The 16,257-nt window shown below is 39.3% G+C and overlaps 1 protein-coding gene across 3 annotated transcripts in view; it reads right to left on the bottom strand.

Moving 5' to 3' along the window:
• LOC108527216 (contactin-associated protein-like 5) overlaps window positions 1–16,257 on the bottom strand; it is a 404,395-nt gene that overhangs the window by 56,881 nt on the left and 331,257 nt on the right. For all 3 annotated transcript variants that reach the window (XM_017868363.1, XM_017868364.1, XM_017868365.1), the window contains exon 11: window positions 12,760–12,916. In XM_017868363.1, coding sequence (XP_017723852.1) covers window positions 12,760–12,916 — 157 coding nt within the window. The remainder of the gene's footprint in view (window positions 1–12,759; window positions 12,917–16,257) is intronic.

Here is a 16,257-nt window from a genome sequence, read left to right as displayed (position 1 = left end):
AAAAAAAAAAAAAAAAAAAAAAGACCGAGGAGATTAGGTAACAAGAAGCTTTAAATGAGCTTAAGGGTCATTTGGCTGCTAACCAAGGCAAATTCAGGCATTGAGTGGTCAGATATACAGTCTACCCGAGGATAATATCCATTTCCCTGTGCTCCACACAGGGGTGGGTGAGGGGGACTGGACCACATCTGGAATCTTGTTTTTATTTCCCAGCATAAGAAACAAGGGGAGAAGGCAAATTAAGTATGTATTTAAAATGTTCAGAAACTATTTTTTCTATGAATGCTCTAGAAACCTGACACCATAGGGCTTTTCACAAACAGATACAAGAAAACAAAAGCAGGTCTTGGTATATGAATCAGCCAAGGTTTACTCAATGCCACTTTCCTGTTAAGAAATTAAAATGACCCTCAAGAAGTCAGAGATGTAAAATTGATTTAAAAAATACCACAGATGAAGATTTTGGGGGTCATAATTTGTAGAACATGACCTCAATATAAAGAAGGAAACAATTAGTGGTGTCATTATATATATATAATGAATATATATAATGTATATATAATGAATATATAATGTATGTATAATGAATATATAATGTGTATATATAATGAATATATATAATGTGTATATATAATAAATATATATATATTTCTAGAAATATATTCATACATTTCTAGATTGCCTTCAGTCTTATTCAGGAAGCAAGTAGATTAAAAGTCAAAACTATTAGACTGTATACCATACTTGTGATTCAACACCACTTAGATCTTGATGATTCCAAAATATATATCTCTCTTTCTCCGGAACACATCAACTGTTTGTCTTCTCCTGCTCTTCAAATTTCTCAAGACTCAACTCCAGTTTCCTCTCAAAAATGTTCCCAAATGTCCTGTATTCTCTTTTCCTTCTCTATCCTAATTTCAATTTCTTGCATACAATATTTTGTGACATTGATTTATATATTGATTTGTGTGTGTGTGTGTGTAATTCTTGTTTTCCCGGTTGGAAAACGGGTAAAGGTTTCATAGAGAATAAGCTCGGCATTAATCAGCAATCTAGCCAGGGTATCTGCAAAGTCGGACCATCTGAACCCACCGTGATTTGCTTTCTCTTGGCTTGAGCAATCCTCCCCTTGTCCATGGCTAGTAGTTTATCCTGAACCTCATCTTCTGATGTCTCAGGGCACTTCCTCCTTCAATTAAGCTGTCTCTTTATGTTGTACCTTCGACTTCTTCCTCTTTTTCTGCTTGCATGCTGTAGTCGTCCTCAACCCTATCTCTCAATCTAGTTACTTCCCTTCTTTTCTCTTCAGAGTCAAATTTTCTTCAGATAATTGCCTGCATTCTCTCATCTCCTCTTCCTCTGCACCCTTTTCCTCCTCAACCTACGACAGTTGGCCTTTTCCCCTTTCAGTCCACTGAGACTTCTCTTATTAAACTGCTAGTTTCCATGGAACATGTCAGCCCCTAATGTCCTTCACTTTGTTACAGCATTTTACATTTCACTTTTGCCTTCTTTGCTGTTACACACACACACACACGTTTCTCCATGAATATATATTTATTTGACTGTCTACTAAATCCTTCCCTTGGATGTCATCAGGCACCTTAAACTAAGATGTTCAACCTCCTTCACTAGTCGTTTTCTCAGGGGTCAGCCTTCCCACCTGTCTGTCACTCACCTCTGTGAATGACTTGCCCTGTACACCCAGTTGCTGAGGTCGTAAGCATATGAGTCTTCATTTCTCTGTTCTTTCTTACTTCCTCCCTCGCTCTTAATTAACAACTTCCACCAATCTCACTTTCTTCATGTCTCTCCGTTCAATGGTTTATCCTCATGCTCCCGAACTCAGTTTTATTTTGAGATCTCATGGCTCTGCCTAGGCCTTGGGGCTGATGACACAAACTGGATCCCTGCTTCTAATCTATCTGCTCTCTTAGTTCCTGTCATTCTTCTTATTATTCTAGGAAACATGTTTATATAATATGTACCATGATTCATACTTTATTGCTTAAAACCTTTTAAGAGGTCTCTATCTCTCACAGGTAAAGTCCAAACACCAAAATATTTACAAAGTGGACAATAAAATGTTATTTTAAATCACTGTTGCCTTTTATAGAGATAAACTATTTAAAAAAGATAAGATCCCTAAATTAGAGGCACTGCTAGAGTTTGAGGTTGCTGCTTTACAATGCACTGGTGGTTTGGGGACTCAGATGAGCAACTCATATCCGTGGAGCCCTTCCCTGGCCATGGGAGCACTGAAGTAGAGTTTCACATATGAACTCACTTAATCCTGAGAATGACGCTAGGAAAATATTGTAACAATTACCTGCATTGTACAGGAGCAAGAACTGAGATTCAGGAAGATGATAAAACTTCTCAAGGTTTATCATTTGCAAATGGAAAGGCCAGGATTTGGACACAGATTTAGATGCCAAAGCATTTGCCTATAACCACCAATGTCTCCTGTGCTCCAACACGGGTCTCCCACCTGCCGACAGCAGCTCTCTCAAGAATGGAAGCTGGCGCTTGTGAAGCCTCCTCTGAACTGTGCCGGAATCACACCGCCAGGCCTTGAGTCCTCACACTATCCTCAGTAGGTCTCACGGTGACCATCCCCATTCTGTGCACACAGGCTTTCTCCACACAAGACACAGCTCAATTGATTAGGTTTCAGTTTACTAATTTGCAGTGATATTCCAGCCCTTCATTCCCTGAGATTACACATGGATCACCTTGACAGGATTTCTGGGAGTCCATGAGCTCTTCTGTTATACATTCACAAGGAATCTCTTGGTTTATTTACACACAGGGCAGATCCACCAGTTACATGGTGAATTTTACGAATAAACTTTCAGAGAGCAGCCCTGTTTTGGGAAGAACGAATTTCAGTGCTATTTCCTTACTCCACTCAAAGTCTGGTGGTTGAATGAACTTTGTGCTTGCATGGTATTACTTCTGTTATGTTTTTGTTCATTGCATACATGCATATATACTTTTCTTTCTTTTCCCTTTAGTTTCTTTTTTTTATTTCCAACTTTTAATTTCAGGGGTACATGTGTAGGATGTGCAAGTTTATTACATAGGTAAACGTGTGCCATGGTGGTTTGCTGCACAGATCATCCCACTACTTAGTTATTAAGCCCAGCATTCATCAGCTATTCTTCCTGATGCTGTCCCTCCTCCCACACCCAACCTCCCACAGGCCCCAGTGTGTGTTGTACCCCAGTCCGATGTGTTCATGTGTTCTCATCAGTTGGCTGCCACTTATAAGTGAGAAGATGCAGTATTTGTTTTCCTTCTCCTGTGTTAATTTACTGAGAATAATGGCTTTCAGCTCCATCCATGTCCCTGCAAAGCACATGATCTCATTCCTTTTTATGACTGCATAGTATTCCATGGTGTGTATGTACCACATTTTCTTTACCCAGTCTATCATCGATGGGCACTTGGGTTGGTTCCATGCCTTTGCTATTGATAATAGTGCTGCAATGAACAGACATGTGCATGTAACTTTATCACAGAATGGTTTCTATTCCTTTGGGTATATGCCCAGTAATGGAATTGCTGGGTCAAATGATAGTCTGTCTAAATCTTTGAGGAATCGCCACACTGTTCAAAAATGATTGAACTAATTTACACTCCCACCAACAGTGTAAACATGGCTTTTTAATAGCCATTCTGACGGGTATAATATGGTATCCCATTGTGGTTTTGATTTGCAATACATGCATACAGACTTTTCTTAGATATCTGTTTAACTTCTACAAATCAATGTTGGCTTTTATAGTTTATTTAAGATTGGATGAAAATGGAGAAAATAATAATAAAAAGATGGTTGATAAATCTTTGAGCTCTGACTCTATGGCACATCTGCTAGGTGCACAAATTATTGCTAACTCAGCCAGTATTTCCCAGAGATAGATATTCCCCCACTTTTAAAAAATAAATTAGAAACCAGAAGCTTAGAGAGGCTAAATGACTTAGGCTTTCTAGTTAATAGGTGACAAATCCACAATTTGTTCTTTCTATTACATAATAAAATATTACTGAGAGATTCATTACGTTTTATATTCAGAAAATGACAATGATACCAGCAAAAACAGCTACAATTGTGTGTATTCTAAGTGTATTACATGAATTAGCTCATGACACTTTCACAAAATACCGGTAAGACAGACGTACAAAGGAGATGGAATTATTTCTCCTTCTGCTACTTGATGAAGGCACTACAATTTAAAAAAAAATGCAGACATTGGGATTTATTTGTAGTTCACAGAGAGCATTACCATGGAACACAGAAGCAGCCCCAGGCAGAATAGAAATGAAAAAGACAGAGAGAATGAAAGGAGCAAGAAAACAGCATCACCAACTTCCCACTCTGTCAGAGCTGTCCCCTTCAGACATACTTGGCTAAGAGTTCCAGCAAATTCTGATCAAGAAGAAGTTGTAAGGAATATCTCTCCGTGTGTCTGTGTTCTGACTGGTGAGTTCTGAATATCCCTATGGTAAAGCTACCTCCTCAGGGAGAGGATCATTTCATGTAAATGCAAAATCATAATCTCTATAATGACTTTGAGTTTTATTTATGATACGATTTTGCAATTGCTCGAACAATGAGGCTTTACAGACAATTTAGTGATAATATATTTGTGAAGCTTGACAGATAACTGATGTAATAGAAACCTCAACCTACGTTTTGTTTTCCACAAGATTAAAAAGAAGTATTTCATAGCTATGTTTTGTTTTCCAGAACTCATGGATGATAAACTGTTCATATTAGATATTTTCTCTAAAAGGTGGATAGGATGGTGGCATCATTAAATAAAAAGAAGGGGGGAAAAAAACCCTCTTTAATGCTACCATAGGCAAAATATTTTATTTACCTCAGTTAGGGTATTTACCTCATTTAGAATTTTACAAAATAATGATGTGATATTTTGGTTTTGAATTTTCAACCTTTTATTGCAAGTTCTTTTTCTTTTTTTCTATTTTCATATGTTTTTCTTTATCTCTGAATTGGGCAAGGCCTTCTTATTCTTTCCACTGAGGTACATTACAAAACATTCTGTCTAAAAAAAAATGTAGGCTGGCTGGGAACAATGGTTCACGCCTGTAATCCCATAACTTTGAGAGTTTGACGTGTGAGGATTGCTTGAGGTCAGGAGTCTGAGGTTGCAGTGAGCCAAGATCACATCACTGCACTCTAGCTTGGGCGACAGAGTGAGATCCTGTCTTAAAAAAAAAAAAAAAAATTGAAACCCAGTCATGGAAACATTAGCATAAGCAAGCCAGTATCAAGTTACTCCAGAATGTATACTTTAAGAGTATATTCAATGACTAAAACAGCAGAAAATAACTAGCAAGTGGAGCGCATATTTGGCCAGGAAGAGTGGATGAGGAGAGAGAAAATGTCCCATCTCTTCATTCATGCATCCTTTCATTAAGCAGTTAATGCGTGGAGGACCCACCATGTGCCAAGTATACTCCTCTCCAACACAAGAGGCTGGCCCTGACTAATTTGCAAGATGCGTGTGGGAATTCAGGGACTGAGTGAGCAAAAACTCACATAAACCCTTTCTAATTCCTGTCTGCCTAGAGAACAGGCACTTTCAAAACTCAAAAAGCAGTAGAGTAGCTCATAAACAGATTCATGAATAATCAAATTCAAACAATAGAGATTGCCTAATTTATTATTCTTTTTCAATAAGGGATAGAATCTTAGTGTGCCCTGAGGTGAAATTTTTGTTTCTCTCAGAATTCAAGATTGGAGCCCCTTCTCAAGATACTACCTGGTCTAAGGCGTCCTTACTGCATGGAGCCTGGCAATCTCAGAGGTGAAGGTTTTGAGGAAACCAAAAGAGTTCTGAAAGATCAAATAATGACCCAGGTGAGGAAACAGCAAAATTCGACACCACTAGGAGGTATCCAGCATCATCTCATTCTGCGTCTCATGGGGAGGGAATGCAGGGTCTTTGGGAAGAGCAATGTCCTGGGGCCTGGATTAGACATGTAGTCACCAAAACAAAAGCCTATTTTCAAGGCAAATGTATACAAAGATAACTTTTGGAACAGGATGTTCACTTGTAGCTACTCTCAAAAAAATTAATTATTTAATTGAACAACAAAAATTGTATATATTTGTAGGGTATGATGCGATGTGTTGACATATGTATAAATCATGGAAAGGCTAAATCAAGCTACTTAACATATCTATCCCCTCACATGGAAACAATCTCGGAGTCCATCAGTGAATAAATGAATAAGGAAAATGTGTATATAAACAATGAACTATTGTTCAAGCTTGGCAAATTAAGAAAACCCTGTCCTTTTCGATAACATGAATGAACCTGGAATATATGATGTTAAGTGAAATAATCCGGGCATAGAAAGACAAATAATTACTTTTGATAGCCAGAAGAAAATCAATCTGTAGCAAAAGGCATGGAGGTTACAATTTGGTAAATATTTCTTGTGAGATTGTGAAACAGGAGTAATGACTAATACTAATAAGAAAGTAAATTTCAACTAATCATATCATGGCTATGGCCTGACCTATCTAAAATACATTGGTAAAATCTGTCTAACAGAAATCATTCACCTATCATTCATTCATGAATCTAGCAACATTTATTAAATAATTTCTCTGTAACAGAAAAGTAGAACCAAAGGCTAAATAATAGCTTTAAGTTCCAGGATTCCATATGCTAAAAAAATAGCATCCCATATAGATATTCTATTCTTTAAGGAAAAGAATAAAAGATTTTCTTTTTTGGATTATCAAAAGACTGGAATTTACACCTTACATCATTTTCTCTTCCTATTTTGCCATATCACTTTATATAAGGGTACACTAAGGGCAAGAGGCAAAGAACAGAGTTACTAAAATCAAATAAAACTTCTGTACTTTCTTCTAAAATAAATAAAAGAATGTTCTACTGCTAAGTAAAAGAGCTTCACTTTAGTGCAACCTTGTTGTTTGGATGAGAACACTTCATCTGGGCCACGGGTCATCACCATGTGGGACATTGCACATTCTCTCTGCCTTCTCCAACTTGCTGCTCCGCCAGCCTTTGACCCCTCTTGCTGGATGACTGTTTTCCCACCTCCCACACAGCCCGACACTCTCCTGAGCTGTCTCCAGGGTCTGCAACCCAGACTGTCACCAGAGTTTCCTTTCTTACTCTCAACAAGCCAGCACTCTAAAGTAGCTGGTTCAGAAACCATCTAGTTGGGAGGATTCCTAGAGATTGAATGGTGATGTTGAAGAGAATTTCCTTTGCAGTCATTAATTAGTAAAATTATTATTCTTTACATGTTCCTTCATTTCTTCCTTTTTCATTACGATTTAGTGATTTGGTTGGGATAGAAACCCCTAGGAAATCAGCTAATTCAGTTGTGTAGTTAAAGCTTTCCTCTTCCTCTAAGAAGGAAATGTGCTTTTGAGGTTCACTGAGTGACTTTTTCTTCTCTCCCCACCCACCTCCATCTTGTGAGCTGCGTCACTTTCACTCACCCCTACAACATGCACTCATTATCTTCATTTACTTGAGTCTCATTGAAATGTATGTTATTCAGTTACAGCGGCTTGTTAAAATAGAACAAGACGGCCATAGTTGAATGCACCTTTAGTCCTGACGCTTTGGGAGGCTGAGATGGAAGGATTGCTTGAACCCAAGCAATCAAGACCAGCCTGGGCAACAAAGTGAGACCCTTACTCAAAAAATAATGAAACAAAACAAGAAATTATCAATCACCAGAGGCTTAGAAGATGCCCCAGGTTCCCTAAGCACCCTGGCTTAGCAAAAAGAAGCATGCATGCTGCAGTGATGTGATTTGAGAGATCGTAGGAGAGTTCTCTCTAGCATCCTCATTGGCTGGCCATTATTCAAAACCCCAAGGTTAGCAGCTCATTTGCCATAATCACTAAGCGCATCCTTAGATTCAGCTAAAACGTCTGCTCTGCCCCTTAGGCAAGCGAACTTAACCAAACCATTTATCATCTCTGAGCCTCAGTTTCTTTTTTCTGGGGAAATAAATAATAAAAACAAACTCAAGAGTTATTGAGATGTTAATATGAAATATAGTATATAACATACTAAGAACAATTCAGGATATGACAGGTAACATTTAAGTGGCAATGCTATCTAGGAGTTGTAACATATTAAACTGCTATCCACTGGGTGCTATACAAGGCCAAGTCAGTTTTCTGATTAATTTCACAAGGGCAAAAACTTGAGGGAATTTTACAAGGCAAGAATATCCAAAGTTTCTCTGAGGCACACAGAACACCACTGATAGTAAACGAGGCACTGTGGTCTAAAACAAAATTTGAAATGTGTGGAAAGTCAGTCTGACCACATGTTGGTTAAGAAAGAAATCGCAAGTATGCTGAACGTGATTAACTATTTCACAAGTGTGTTAGCTTTTGTATTTTTCCTTTCTGCAGTAAACAACAGAGTTTGATATATAAATAATAAATGCATTTTCACAAAGATGCCTGGTCTCATGTGTGAATGCTTACCGTATGCCTATAATTCTTGTGCAGACAAAGCTAGCTCACTGTTATTTCCATACAAGGAGCTTCATAACCTGGATCTGACCTTCCTCCTTCCCTTTATCTTCTGTACATTTCTCACATGACCACTGTGCAACAACCACACCAATATATTTGTGGTTTAAGAGAGTGGTGATTTGTATATTATTTTACATTTCCCCCCTGCACACAGACATTCCCCCCACTCCCACCCCCTGCCTGTAGTACACCAGTTTGTTTATTTCTTTAGCTTCTTCTCTTCCTTCAAAACTTAACTGCTGCTTCTCTTCACAATCTAAATGTACCAGCTCATTTCTACCCCAGGTTCAGGTACATCTGTGCTTATTTCTCTCACCAAATTGTTCAGACCCATGTATTCCTATTAGGTTGGTGCAAAACTCATTGTGATTTTTGCCATTACTTTTTTTTTTTTGAGACAGAGTTTCGCTCTGCTGCCAGGCTGCCAGGCTGGAACGCAGTGGCACCATCTCGGCTCAGTGCAAGCTCCTCCTGCTGGGTTCAAGCTATTCTCCTGCCTCAGCCTCCTGAGTAGCTGAAACTACAGGTGCATGCCACCACACCCAGCTAATTTTTGTATTTTTAGTAGAGATGGGGTGTCACCATGTTGGCCAGGTTGGTCTTGAGCTACTGACCTCATGATCCGCCCACCTCAGTCTCCCAAAGTGCTGGGATTACAGGTGTGAGCCACTGTGCCCAGGCTTGCCACTACTTTTGAATGGCAAAAACCACAATTACTTTCTCACCCACCTAATAACTAACTAGCATTTTCTTTACAGTGTCCTGAGGGTTCCTCAAGGGAAGTGACCATAATGCCCTTGACTTTCTCTGCACAGCAGACTATCTGTCTGGCACAGAGTAGGCACTAAGTAAGTAAGCGATAAATCAGTAAATGTTTGATAAAGTAATACATACAGATGCTTCTATAATAAATTATTTATAAAAACCCTTTACCACAGGCTATGACTTGCACTAAGACAATGAATGAAACTCAGAAGTGTTGAATCAGAATCTCAGCCTCTACTCCCTCTTGAGAATGACAGAAGGAACTTTCTGATCTGTTCTCACCTAGACTTTGCCCCAAGATGGTCAATATGCTACTCGGGGACATCCAGGAGTGAGGCAGGCATCCTTAAGAGGGGAAACTCAGTCCTTTTCTCTTGACCTTTGATAGGCAGATTGTTGAACAGGACCTTATCTAATAATAAATTCTGATGCCCTAAGAGAGGTCACTTGCCACAGAAAGTGGCCCTGGATGGAAAATTTTCACTGGTTCTAAAGGAAATGGAAAGGGTCATGAAATATGTAATAACTTCTGGAGTGATCAAGGTGAGAGACGGCATTGTGAAGAATCCCTCTGAGCTCCCTCTAGATGATGAAGTGAAATCATCAGATAAGGGGTTCAGAGGTTAGTGAAACAGTGAGCAGGTCAAAGGAGGGAGAGGCTGGGAGCTGAGTGGAAGAGAGCAGTGGAAAGTTTTAGGAAAGGAGACACAGAGCACTTCGGTCCAATTAAGGGATAGAAAGTAACGCTCCTCCCTGTCCCTCAGTGTGCAGTAAATTAAGCCTGGTTCGTTTGTTCCCGAGGAAGTGGAGACACTGAGGCAGTGTTCAGTAGGCAAATGTCCTATAAAGAAAGTGGTAAAGGAGAAGAAATACTGAGCAAAGATCAAGAAGGCAACTAAGAAAGGACTCAGAGTCTGCCAGGAGCATTGGCTCACGCCTGTAATCCCAGCACTTTGGGAGGTCGAGGCACGTGAATCATGAGGTCAAGAGTTTGAGACCAACCTGACCAACATGGAGAAATCCCATCTGTACTAAAAAGTAGCCCGGCGTGGTGGTGTGTGCCCTGTAATCCCAGCTACTCAGGAGCCTGAGGCAGGATAATTGCTTCAACCTGGGAGGCAGAGGTTGCAGTGAACCGAGATCGTGTCACTGCACTCCAGCTTGGGTGACAGAGCAAGATTCCATTGAAAGAAAGAAAAAAAGAAAGAAAGAAAGAGAGAGAGAGAAACAGAGAGAGAAAAAGAAAGAGAGAAAGAAAGAAAAGAAAGAGAGAGAGAAAGAAAGAAAAGAAAGAAAAGAAAGAAAGAAAGAAAGAAAGAAAGAAAAGAAAGAAAGAAAGAAAGAAAGAAAGAAAGAAGAAAAAGAAAAGAAGAGAAGAGAGAGGGAGGGCAGGGAGGGAGGGAGGGAGGGAAAGAAGGAAGGAAGGAAGGAAGGAGGGAGGAGGAGAAGGGGAGGTGAGGGGGAGTGGGGGAGGGAGGGAGGGAAGGGAGGGGAGGGTGAGGAGGGGGTCAGAGTCAAGAGTAACTAGGAGAAGCACTTCTACCTATTCCAGCTCCTATATCTATTTCTTTGATTACACACATAGGGTCTAATATGCACTGTGAGAGTAAACTTATCAATCAAAGGAATGAGTGAATCCAAGCGACTGGGAGCAGAAGTTTTGAACATGTTTTATGGCAGCACAACCATCTAACACTTCAACACACCTCCCAAGCTCATAGGTGCCATCTTGTGATAATTCTCTTCTTTAAAGATGGTCTAAATTAATCTGTTCAACTAATTACCACTGAATGTCTTCTGTAGGTCTTGAGAGGTATAATGTTTAAAGAGTCATGGCCTCCACCCAGGATACAAATCATAGTTGGTTGTAGGCATCTGCAATAATGAGATAGAATTCACTGCAGGATAAAGCGGGGGCTCAAGGGATGCAGAAGCCCATTCTACCTGTGGTTAGCTATATCTAATTTCACCTACATGAAGAGGTAAGATTCATTACCATGTAAGTTCGGCAAGCTTGAGTTTAGAAGGCACTCAGGTAACCTGCCCTGGTGCCTAAGCAGCCCTAGGGTGTTCTGAAGAGATAACTCCCATCTCCTGGGATCCAATGAAGACAAATGCCTGGTCCTTTCCTTGCTGAACTGAGATTTTAGCTTAACCTTATATTTTGTGAAATAGTCCTTGTTGTTAACAGTTTGAGGAGTGAGTAAAAACATTAAAGGGAAATTTGGGGATTGAGACCAACTTAACATAAGATTTTTTAATTAAAATTGAGCAGCATTTGATGAAGTAAGCAAAATTGCTAAGCCAAAACCAAAGAATGCTTTAAATTCAGTCAAAGAAAAAGTATATTTGGAAATGTTCTGTACATATTTGTGTAAGCAATACAGTAAAAAACTAACAGCTCACTTGGAGGATAAAAGAAGAGTAAATGTAATGGGCATGGAAGCTTCCAACTAAATTCGTTTTGCAGAAGTAAGTTGGTGTAGGAGACTAAGAGAAACTCTGGCTGCAGAAACGGCTGATTTCTAATTCTGTATCTATCACTTGACAGACATGTTTGACACTGGGAAAATTATTTAACATCTCTGCAATAGATACTACTCAACATTATGAAGCAAAAGTAAGACAATTGTATGAAATTGAATAGATGCTCAATAAATATACATTTCCTTTGTATGTATTTATTGGTAGCAAAAGGGAAGGCGGGTGATTGAAACATCAGTGTGAGCATGAAGAAACAGCCTATATAACCCCATATCCCTGTCTCTCTCACTCTCTCCCCCCAAAACCTATAGTCCACATATCATTAATATCCTGACTCAATTGCAAAGCTCAATATTACATGCCATTCCTTGTTTGAAATGGGAGGCTCTGAATATAAGAAACTGATGGGGGCTGGGTGCAGTGGCTCACACCTGTAATCCCAGCACTTTGGGAAGCTGAGTCAGGTGGATCACGAGGTCAAGAGTTCGAGACCATCCCGGCCAACATGGTGAAATCCCGTCTCAACTAAAAATACTGAAAATACAAGAAAAAAAAAAGTGCTGGGTGTGGTGGTGCGTGCCTGTACTCCCGGTTACTCGGGAGACTGAGGCAGGAAAATCTCTTGAACCTGAGAGGCGGAGGTTGCCATGAGCTGAGATCACGACACTGCACTCCAGCCTGGTGACAGAGCGAGACAACAACAAAAGGAAACTGATGGTATGACCACATGCTTCTATGTGACAAACATCAGTTATCACACTGAAAATACTAGAATTGACCATTTTCAAAGTTAAAAAAAAAAAAAAAGGTCACTATCGGGACACTCCAGTTTGTATTGAGTTTCTCATCCATGTCCTTCTGTCTTGGGGAAATTTTATACATCAATTAATGTGCTTTCTCTATAATTGCAGAAAGATGGAGATTCTCATTACCATTCATCCTTGTCAGCGTCGCAATTGCAAAAGTGCTGAATGTCCAGGCAGCTCTCGTCTAGGCCACACTCACACTGCTGGACCCCAGGAGGTGAACCTCCCCAGTAAGGGTGCCTTTCATTGGACCGCCCAATCCACCAGGTAAATGGTGTTCCATCTGGAAGACAAGATATTCCACCAGTCAGGGCAGGGCAAGCCTGAAGTCACACAGGGGATGGCACAGAAACGGAGCTGAAAATATCTTGGAGAATAGATGTAGATAGATAATCTCCTTCCCTTCCTGTCTTCTTCCCTCCCTCCCTTCCTCCCTTCCCTGTGCTTGCTTTCTTCATTTCTTTGTTTCGTCATCTCATTTTTCTGTTCCTTCTTTTTCCGTCTCTTTCTTTCTCCCTCTTTCTATATATTTAAATTTGTATTGATACACCTATGCACACCCATATATGCACACATATAAACAACATTTTCATCAAAATTGTTGTAGAGTCAAATATTGATGAAAGGTATTGTTGAGAGGCAGTGTCGCAAAATTAAATTCTTACCAGATCAGGCACAACTGAGTAAGTTAGGTCAGAATTTAGACCAAAATTTTTAATATATGAATTTTTAAAAATAACTTTATTTTACAACTACCAAAGAGAAAATGAGAACACCAGGGCAAAGATTAGCCTGACCTCTGTTCTCAGTTCTGGGTAGACAATGAGGAAGTTAGAGACTCGGGTGAACAAGAGGTTGGCTGTGTAGGAGAGCTGATTCTGACTGTCTCCGATTGATTTCTCTCATGATAATAGTAGCCCCACGTTTACCATATCTTCTGATTTTGTTATTTAAAAAGAAGTCATACATTCCAAGCTGAAAGATTTGCGAGAAAAAAAAAAAATAAAAGCACTGTGAAGGCTGATAATGTGTGGGCCTGAATAAACCCTTGTGAAGGTTATATTTAACCCAAATAAAGTTGGTGTGCAACCTGTGATTTCCAGTCTGTATATCTAACTAGAAACCATTTTTGAGTCTTGTCCTTCTCAATTTTTTTTCTTTACTAATGTAATTTAGTGAAACCTTTTGGATGTTTATGATTGAGAATATTTCATTAGCTTAGAATTATCATTCTGAAAGTGATACTGTATCCAAAACAAGATAGGTAGAGATGGAAATGTTATACACTATTAGACTAAAGGATATGAGGCCTGGACTCCCTTTGGTAATTGCCTTTTTTTTTTTTTTTTTTTTTTTTTTGAGACAGAGTCTCACTCTGTCACCCAGGCTGGAGTGCAGTGGTGTGATCTCGGCTCACTGCAAGCTCTGCCTCCCAGATTTACGCCATTCTCCTGCCTCAGCCTCCCGAGTAGCTGGGACTACAGTTGCCTGCCACCATGTCTGGCTACTTTTTTTGTATTTTTAGTAGAGACGGGGTTTCACCGTGTTAGTCAGGATGGTCTCGATCTCCTGAACTCGTGATCTGCCCGCCTGGGCCTCCCAAAGTGCTGGGATTACAGGCGTGAGCCACCACGCCCGGCCAGTAATTGTCTTATTTGTGTGTGATATACAACAGGTGCTTAACATGTGCTTATTTAAAAAATGAAAGAAATATTTATTAAGGGCCACTTTATATCATTTACAGTTTTACAGTAGACTAATAGGAATTGTCTAAGGATGCTACTAGGATGAAATTTTGCCTAATCAAGATTCTAGTTTATATGCATATTTTTATGTGCAAACATAAAAATCACAATTAATCTCTATATACAAATAACAACAATTTTCTCTTACTTGGCTCCAGGCTAACATCCCTATGAAAGCCACTGAGGTAAGTAGGAAGAGACCAGGCAACCTAGAGCATTCGATAATCTGAAGGTCATGAGTAAAACATACAGAAGATACTTTGAAAAGCAACAGCATTTTAGGGGTGCTGATTCATGAAGCAGAGGGCCTGGAGGACTACAGTCATCCCAGCGTGGCACTCCACACTCTGCCGAAAGTAAGTTCAATTCCTATGTTGTCTTTAAAGCTGGAGTTTCAATTAGAGATGTCTGTTAACTACTGTGTTCTTTTAAAGAAAAGTAACAAACAATATGAATTCATTTTCTTGAGTTTCAAATAACTATAAATCACTGTACAATACCACACATGAATTGCTTTCTTCCTAAATCCCTGCTCAGGTGAGTCAAGCATACATGGCCTAGAGGACTGGCAGGCTTATTCGGAGCTTGGAGCACATTCAGGACCTGAGTAAGCTTTGGTGGGTCACCCTCACCAGCCAGCATGAGGGTGAAGCATTTTGTATTTGAATACATTTGTCAGTGTCGTCCTTGGGTCCACAAATGGAAAGAAATCTCTCAAACTCTCTCCCTCCTTCCAGCAGCCCAGGCCTCTCCTCTCAGACTCTAGAATCCAGACTACACAGTCAAATCCCGTCTCAGCAAGAGTTACTTTGTTTGTGAACTACCGGAAAGGCTATAAGCACAATAATTGCATCATTACTAATGGTATAAGCTCTGAACAGCCAGTTTGTGTGCAACTTCTGGTGGATGTGTTGCTTCTAGTAGATTTACCAATTCTTATTTGGTGTTATTTCACTCCCTAGAAGTTCCATTAGCAGCCCAATCCTTAATTCTGTTTTGAATCCATCAACATCTTGCACCACTTTGGCCTCTAATGTCTCTCTCCTAATGTCTGGCTTAAACGTTGAGAAGTTTAAAGGTTAAAAAATGTTTTAACCAATTGACTCTCAACAAACAAGAAGAAAAAGGGAGAGAACAAAACATTATATATGTACATATGAAAACAGGAGGAGTCTTGCTAAATTTTCCCTCTAGATATCCCGTCTTTGTGTCTTGGTCCCTGTGGAGAGATTATGGCAAATGAAGCTACTGAGGATCAAACAGGGGTTTGACTCGCCTGAAGTCTTGACTCTAACCATGTAGTCAGGAAGAAAAAACACATCCTAGGCTGCAAATTTTGGCCATTGCAGAAATTGAATTTTTTCTTTCCTGACAGGAGGTTCTTTCCAAAGGGAAGGAAAAAAGTAAAATTATAAATATTTTATTTAAAAAAAAATGCATTCATCCAACAAACATTTACTAAGGATTTATACTGTTTCAGACATGGTTCTAGGCACTTGGAATAAATCATGTAAGAAAACATACCAAAATGAAGAAACAAACAAAACATGCCCTCCCTGTCATTATATTGTAATTAGGAGGAAATGGCAATAATAACATTTAAATAATTTAGTATTTAGAAAGGGATAAGAGGTATGTTGTAGTAGTCGGTTTTCATGCTGCTGATAAAAACACCCCTAAGACTAGGTAATTCATAAAGAAAAAGAGGATTAATGGACTCACAATTCCATCTGACTGGGAAGGCCTCACAGTCACCATGGAAGGCAAAAAACATATTTTTTTTTTGAACTACTAATACCCTTTATTATATTTTATTTTATTTTATTTTATTTTATTTTATTTTTTTATTATACTTTAAGTTCTAGGGTACATGTGCATA

The sequence above is a fragment of the Rhinopithecus bieti genome, unplaced genomic scaffold, assembly GCF_001698545.2.
Source record: "Rhinopithecus bieti isolate Rb0 unplaced genomic scaffold, ASM169854v2 scaffold_2453, whole genome shotgun sequence".
Lineage (NCBI taxonomy): Eukaryota > Metazoa > Chordata > Mammalia > Primates > Cercopithecidae > Rhinopithecus > Rhinopithecus bieti.
This window is presented reverse-complemented; position numbering and strand designations above follow the sequence as displayed.